The sequence below is a fragment of the Borostomias antarcticus genome (assembly GCF_949987555.1).
Source record: "Borostomias antarcticus genome assembly, chromosome: 13".
Lineage (NCBI taxonomy): Eukaryota > Metazoa > Chordata > Actinopteri > Stomiiformes > Stomiidae > Borostomias > Borostomias antarcticus.
In genome coordinates this window covers 18,945,780-18,953,279 of record NC_140246.1, presented here as the reverse complement: position 1 = coordinate 18,953,279, position 7,500 = coordinate 18,945,780, and the positions used below count along the sequence as shown (strand labels likewise).

General features: G+C 54.0%; 2 protein-coding genes across 2 annotated transcripts in view; both read right to left on the bottom strand.

The window, feature by feature from the left end:
* Positions 1 to 1,625: 1,625 nt before the first annotated feature.
* Positions 1,626 to 5,298, bottom strand: LOC311317036 (cadherin EGF LAG seven-pass G-type receptor 1-like; the record flags this gene model as incomplete). The annotated part of the gene is made up of 2 exons (XM_084448034.1): positions 1,626 to 1,690; positions 1,779 to 5,298. 2 exons carry the CDS (start codon positions 5,296 to 5,298, stop codon positions 1,626 to 1,628), a joined length of 3,585 nt encoding a protein of 1,194 aa, XP_084304160.1.
* A 2,150-nt stretch (positions 5,299 to 7,448) lies between these two features.
* Positions 7,449 to 7,500, bottom strand: part of trmu (tRNA 5-methylaminomethyl-2-thiouridylate methyltransferase) — a 7,301-nt gene continuing 7,249 nt past the window's right edge. The window contains exon 11 of the mRNA XM_084448192.1: positions 7,449 to 7,500. This exon is cut by the window's right edge and continues 848 nt beyond it. The gene's annotated coding sequence lies outside the window, so the exon portion shown is untranslated.

Below are 7,500 nucleotides of genomic sequence, written 5' to 3'. Positions count from 1 at the left end.
TAGCTCACTGGACAGGAGAGACATTACGACCAATGTTGTTTACCAGAGAGAAACAGAAATACAGGCAGAGAGAGAGAGAGAGAGAGAGAGAGAGAGAGAGAGAGAGAGAGAACGGGAACGAAGGAGAGACTTGAGAGGATTTGTCAGGGTTGGGCAGTTTGCCATTTTAAAACCTGACGCTATTTGCTAGGCTTCTCCAAGAGAGAGAGAGAGAAAAGGAGAGAGAGAGAGAGCGGGAGAGAGGGAGGAGAGCAGCTGTCCATATATGACACCACTAGACAGTTAGAGGCCAGAGGATGGGTCTCCCTGTCCCTCTCTGTGTGATTTGAGCGTTCCCCTGTACGACCAGGCTATTGGCTCTGAGCCAGCTCCGGTGTGAGCCACGCCTGTTTGCCTTCCACTAATCTTTAACTTTCGAGAACAAAGTCTGCTTCTGTATAAGAGGGCATCTTTCACACAGATTCCTGGTGTGTGACGTCAGCCCGTGCACCACCTAGGACCCACGTTCAACTGGAACGGCTTTTATCGCTGCACGACTACTCTCATTGTTCCAGCTGTATTTTATTAATTGGCGCTTTGCTTTACAAAAGTGAAAAATGACTCATCAAAAGTGAAAAATGACTCATCGAAAGCCGAAAATGACTCTGCATGTCAGGAAATGCTGACTTAGGACAAGCTAGGAGCCAGGCTGATTCAGTGAGAGATACCGCGCTTGAGAACAAGCTGAACACCTGTATCCCTGCCTGCTAATGCTAAGAGACCGTATCCCCTGTCTGCTAACGCTACCCGGGGAAGAGAGACCGTGTCCCCTGCCTGCTAACGCTATCCAGGGGAGAGAGACCGTATCCCCTGCCTGCTTACACTACCCAGGGGAGAGAGACCATGTCCCCTGCCTGCTAACACTACCCAGGGGAGAGAGACCGTGTCCCCTGCCTACTAACGCTACCCGGGGAAGAGAGAGACCGCGCACCCTGTTGACGCTGATGTGACTGAGGGGCCTCGCGTCAAAGTGTGTCTTTTTTTTGTCGTCAGCGAAGGGTCTGGACATACCGAGGCCACGGTAGGAGGGCGGCCTGCGCCCCCAACACACGCGCTCCTGCAGCAACAGAATGAGGCCGCTGGTTATGAGGGCAGCCTTTCATGAACCCCGACCGGACGAGCGTTTAACACACAAACACAACCAGAAGAGGAAGAACTGGATCTCTGCTGCGCCCTGCAGCAAACACCATCCTCAGAGAGAGAGAGAGAGAGAGAGAGAGAGAGAGAGAGAGAGAGGGAGGGAGAGAGAGGGAAGGAGAGAGAGGGAGGGAGAGAGAGAGGAAGGGAGAGGGAGGGAGGGCTACACCAAAGGCCTGCCGTCCGTCAACAACACACACATACATACGAAGGACAAACGCATACGCCAACGCCACTTAACCCTCTATCAGACCACGCTGGAGACGACGAAACACACACACGTGCTCAGTAAACCACGGTGAAGCCTTATACACCTTATTCACAACTTATTCACACCTTATTCACACACCGCCATTGAATGCATTCACCACCACCTTTGCATGTCAGCGGCGTGACAGCCAGAGCATTATGGATGATTTATGGTTCCCAACAGGGCGTGTTCCTGGGGGTTAACGAGATATTTGAGGAGGGAGAGCGCAGGGTTGGGGCAGGGCGAGGTTCGGGTGGGGCTGATCTAAAGGGTGAGAGAGGGAAGGGTGGGAGGGTGAGGCTGGTCTAAGCGAGGGAGAGAGCGAGGGAGAGAGGGAGGCGGCTGGTCTTACCTGTGACAGACACCATCATGGGCGCCTCCAGCGGCCTGTTGTTGTTCAGATCCTTGCTGAGCTTCAGCTCGCCCGTGTTCGGGTTCAGAACCAGCAGGTTCAGCTCGTTCCCGGACTCGAAGCTGTAGAACAGCTTGTCCGACACGTCCGGGTCGCGGGCCGGTACCCGCCCTATGATCCCGGAGGGGAAGCTGTTGGACTTGTTGGTCACGTAGTTGTTGAAGATGATCTCGAAGTCCGGCAGGACCGGCGAGTTGTCGTTGACGTCCACCAGGCGGATGTGGACCGTGGCCCGGCTGACCAGCGGCGCCGACGTGGCCTGGACCACGATCATGTACTCGGTCCTGGACTCGTAGTCCAGGTCGGTCAGGGCGGTGAGGTCCCCGTTGAAGATGTCCAGCTGGAAGACCTCCGGAACGTTCCCCTCCACGATCTGGTACATGATCTGGGCGTTGGTGCCCTCGTCCGGGTCCGTGGCTTTGATCCGAGCCACTACCGACCCCACCGGGCTGTTCTCCTCCACCTCGATGAACAGCTCGTCCTTCTCGAACACCGGCGCGTTGTCGTTGATGTCCAGCACCGACACCTGGATGTCCACCGACGCCTTCAGGGGCGGTACGCCGCGGTCCACGGCGAAGGCCTTGAGGGTGTAGGTGGGGACGTTCTCCCGGTCCAGTTTCCGGGCGGTTCTGATGATGCCGGAGTAGGGCTCTATGAAGAAGTCGCCCTCTCCGTCCTCGCCACCCTGGAAGGTGTAGCTGAGCCGGCCGTTGGAGCCCGAGTCGCGGTCGGAGGCGGAGATCTGCAGGACGCTGGTGTAGACGGGCGCGTCCTCGAACACGGTCCCCTGGTACATGTCCCGGAGGAACTGGGGCGCGTTGTCGTTGGCGTCCAGGATGATGATCTCCACGTAGGTGGTGTCCGACTTCTGGGGGATGCCGTTGTCCCTGGCGACGATGGCGAGGGTGTACGACGCCAGGTCCTCGTAGTCGATCTCCATCTGCGTGGTGATGGCGCCCGTGTCCGGGTCGATCTTGAACTGCTGGAGTTTCTCCTCCATCACGTAAGTGATGCGCGCGTTCTCGCCCGTGTCCTCGTCCGTGGCGCTGATGACCACCACGGTGGAGCCCACCGGGCGGTCCTCGCTGATCATCACCTGGTAGTTGGCGCTCTGGAACACGGGCCGGTGAGTGTTGGCGTCCGTCACGTTGATGAACACCTGCGCCGTGTCATAACGCGTGCCGTCCGAGGCAGTGACCGTCAGGACGTACTGCCGCTCCTGCTTGTAGTCCAGCGGCAGCGCCAGGGTGATCAGCCCGCCGCCGCTCTGGCTGGTGATGGCGAAGCGGTTCCTGGTGTTGCCGCTGGAGATCTGGTAGGTCACCACGCTGTTGACGTCGCGGTCCACCGCCGTCACCGTCAGCACACTGGAGCCCACCACCGCGTCCTCGTTGATCTTCAGCGCGTACGTCTTCTCCGTGAAGGTCGGCACGTTGTCGTTGACGTCCAGCACCGTGATGCTCACGCTGGCCGACGACGACATGGGCGGCGTGCCGTGGTCCCGTGCCTCCACGCCGAAGGTGTAGAACTCGGTGGCCTCGCGGTCCAGCTCCTCGCCCACGGTTATCCAGCCGGTGCTGTTGTTGATGACGAACGGGAAGCCGGGCGCGGTGTCGGTGAGCCGGTAGTTCAGCCGGGCGTTGTCCCCCGAGTCGGCGTCGATGGCCTGGATGTGGATGACCGAGTGTCCGACCGCCACGTTCTCCAGGACGGTGGACTGGAAGGGCGTGCTGACGAACATGGGCGCGTTGTCATTGGCGTCCACCACCTGCACCACCACCATCCCCGTGCCGTTGATCAGTGGAGGGCGCCCGCCGTCCTGGGCCTTGATCCGCAGGTTATACTCCCGGATCATCTCGTAGTCCAGCGGGTTGATGACGTCGATGACCCCGGTCAGAGAGTGGATGTAGAACTGGCCCTTCACGTTGCCGCTGATGATGCTGTAGTGGACCTTGGCGTTGTTGCCCTCGTCGCGGTCGGTGGCCTCCACCTGCTTCACGCCGTTCACCGCCACGTTCTCCGGGATCTGGACCACGTAGCGCTTCTCGCTGAACTGCGGGTAGTTGTCGTTCTCGTCCTCCACGGAGATGTTGACGGTGGCGGTGGCGCTGCGTGGCCCCGGGTCCTTCCCCTGGTCGTTGGCCTCCACGATCAGCTGATACTGGGACCTGGCCTCCCTGTCGGGCCTCTCCCTGATCCGAACTAGCCCGTTGCGCGGGTCGATCTCGAACCCGGTGTTGACCCCGTCGCCGTTCGCGATCTTGTAAATCATGTTGGCGTTGGAGGGCGCGTCTCCGTCCGTGGCGCGGATCGTCATGACTTCGAATCCCACCTCCACGTTCTCGCGGATGCTGACCCGGTATTCCGTCTGCTCGAAAACAGGGCCGTGGTCGTTAGTGTCGCTGACGGTGACGGTGAGGTAAGACGTGGCCGAGCGTCTCGGGGTGCCATTGTCGGTTACCGTCACTTTAAAAACGTGGGTGTCTTTAACCTCCCTGTCTAAAGGCTGGACGGTTGTAATACTGCCTTTCTGGGGGTCTATGACGAAAAAGTCGTTAGATCGGCTGTCAAACAGAGCCTCCATAACGTACTCCAGCCGGCCGGCCTCTCCATCATCCGGATCAGTAGCCTTCAGAGTGATGACCCGGGTTCCCGCTGGCTCGTTCTCGGGGACCGACACCTGATAGTTAGGCAGCTGGAACTGCGGGGCTGAGTTCACGTTCCTGCGTGTTCGGCGGTGCCATTTGTCGGGCATTCTCCGGATGGTCTCTGATAATGTTCCGTGTCTCCGCGGTGCCGCAATGTGCACGCTCACGCGCACGGAGACGCGGTCGCTCCTCAACGCACAGCGCAGAGACACGGTAGGCCGGTCCGCGCTTCCCAAGCACCAGTCACTGGCCAGAACCAAATGACCGTGATCAAACACCGCTCTCGGGGATTTTTCGGCACACGAAGCGCTGGTGAAGGTAACGTTGCGTGTAAAGGCTGGCAGCAGTTCTGTTACATTCAACAGCAAATGACTTGCGTACAGGCAGGAAGTCCCCTCTAGTTGGAAACGGTGAATTATGTGAATGTCGGGTTTACCTACTGTGTACTTTCTTTTGTACTTGATGAAACAGTCCTGTCCGTGTACAAAAGCACTGAAATGTGTCAAGACAAAATTCCCAGGTGCCAGAGAGCTTATCCGGAGGTAAACGGGCGCTGGGTTCCCCGCTAAGCGCGCACAGTCCACTTTTCGGGATAGACGGATTACTCCCTCTTGCCATTCCACTTGTAAAAAGTTCTGAATGTTTTGCGGAGTTAAAGTCCTGTCTATTTTGTATGTCCAACCGGGCCCGAGCGACAAATTGGCCAAAACGGCCCCAGGTTGTAGCGTTTCCGAAAGGTGCAACTGGAAACATCCCACCAGCGGCACGTTGAATAGAACTCCAATCCAGATCCAATACATCGGTAATTCCATGGTTTAAAAGTCCTCAATCCCATTCAAATTCATCCGAAACACCTCCATACAAACACTAACTCTCCCTCTCCCAAAGACTCATTTTTCTTTTATCCCTCATGGCGAAGTTCTAAAGTAGGAAAATAGCCTTTATATCCATGGTGTGTACGGAGCGCAGTCTCGTTATTCCAAGGCAAGTTTTAAATGACTACAAAATGGCTCCGTGGCTCTCCTCCTCCTCCGGGCTGATTAGCATAGACCTGCTGAGTCGCGCGGGCCCCGCGGGGACACTACAGGGGGCTTTCACATGGAGATTCGGAAGTGTCTCATGCTGGAGACGATTGCGGCTTCAATGTATTGTTATTACAATGCAAATACCCATTGTGTTTGCCATCCGAGTCTGAAAGAACTAAAGAATTAGTATCACTGAAACTTTCTCTGTCATGACCTACAAAGTTTTGTTGTAGGCTCACTGTGTTGTGGTGGAGATTTACATTGCCACGACATGCCTGCATCGCTGTGTTTGGATTGATTTGAACCGGATAGCTTAGGCTACTTTATTTTAAATATCATCTCAGCCTACATTAGCCTAGTTAGGCGCATTGGATTTAGCCTAAATACACTAGCCTATTACTCATCACTTTATTTTGATTTCAATTTTAGCCCCCTTTATTAGGCTGTTACCACGGGGCCAAATCTTCTATCAAATAGGCCTATCAAATATACTATGCTATTAGACTAGAATTAGCCTACGGATTAGGCTATTTTATAAGATAAATGACACCAATGTGTGCCTGGTGTTCATTTGTCCATAAGCATAGGCTACAAGTTGGTTTCATTATATTGATGACTGGCGTATGTGGTGACCACATTTGAAATGCGTGAAATCGATTGGGCCCTGTGTCAAATCAAGCCAGTTCTGATCCCCGCTAATGAAAGCTGACACTGTTGGTAATACAACCATGGTTGAGGTGCGTCAATCCGTTATCTGGAGTAAGGACGCCCCCTTGTGGACGATATGATACAGGAGGACAGATATATTGGAAGCGCCCTGTTGCTTAAGTCAGACAGTACCCTACATTCAAAACAGTCACTTATTAAAACAGTCCAATGTTTATTCATTTGGCTTTACTTTACACTTTCAAGTAGTGTACAGTAATGAACGTATTGCATATTTTAGTTCAAAAGAATGTAGTTCTCAATCTCATAAATACGACACCAATAAGCAAAAGGCACTCAATCTGCAGGTGTGGATATATTCCTTTTGAAAAGGCGTTGATCTATTTCACATTTCACTCCTAATAAATAGGAACACAGTTCCGTAATAACAACTGTTTAACACATTAGAGGCCTTTACAAAGTCAGACATTTGCTCTCATTTGTTTTCCATGTTCTATGACTCTCATTTCATAGGCTAACACAGGTCAGGAAAAAAAAAACAAATAATTGTCTGAAACATTTTCTAAAAGTTGTTTGTATTACACAGGGAGGTAAATGTTGTTTGTATTACAGAGAGGGTATGAAGCAGCAGGCAGACTGCTGGGAGCCAGACAGGGGCCAGGGCTCCATGTGATGATGGGTCCCACACATCCTTCTTTATACGCTCCTTGGTTTGTGATGATTAATAACGTTCTCTTATCTTATCTCTATCTTAACAGCAGGTACAATCAGACACAGGCATGCTGAGGTCCAATCAGACACAGGCATGCTGAGGTCCAATCAGACAAAGAAATGCTGAGGTCCAATCAGACACAGGCCTGCTGAGGTCCAATCAGACATAGGCTTGCTGAGGTCCAATCAGACACAGGCCTGCTGAGGTCCAATTAGACACAGGCCTGCTGAGGTCCAATCAGACACAGGCCTGCTGAGGTCCAATCAGACACAGGCATGCTGAGGTCCAATCAGACACAGGCATGCTGAGGTCCAATCAGACACAGGCATGCTGAGGTCCAATCAGACACAGGAATGCTGAGGTCCAATCAGACACAGGCCTGCTGAGGTCCAATCAGACACAGGCTTGCTGAAGTCCAATCAGACACAGGCCTGCTGAGGTCCAATCAGACACAGGCTTGCTGAGGTCCAATCAGACACAGGCCTGCTGAGGTCCAATCAGACACAGGCCTGCTGAGGTCCAATCAGACACAGGCTTGCTGAGGTCCAATCAGACACAGGCCTGCTGAGGTCCAATCAGACACAGGCCTGCTGAGGTCCAATCAGACACAG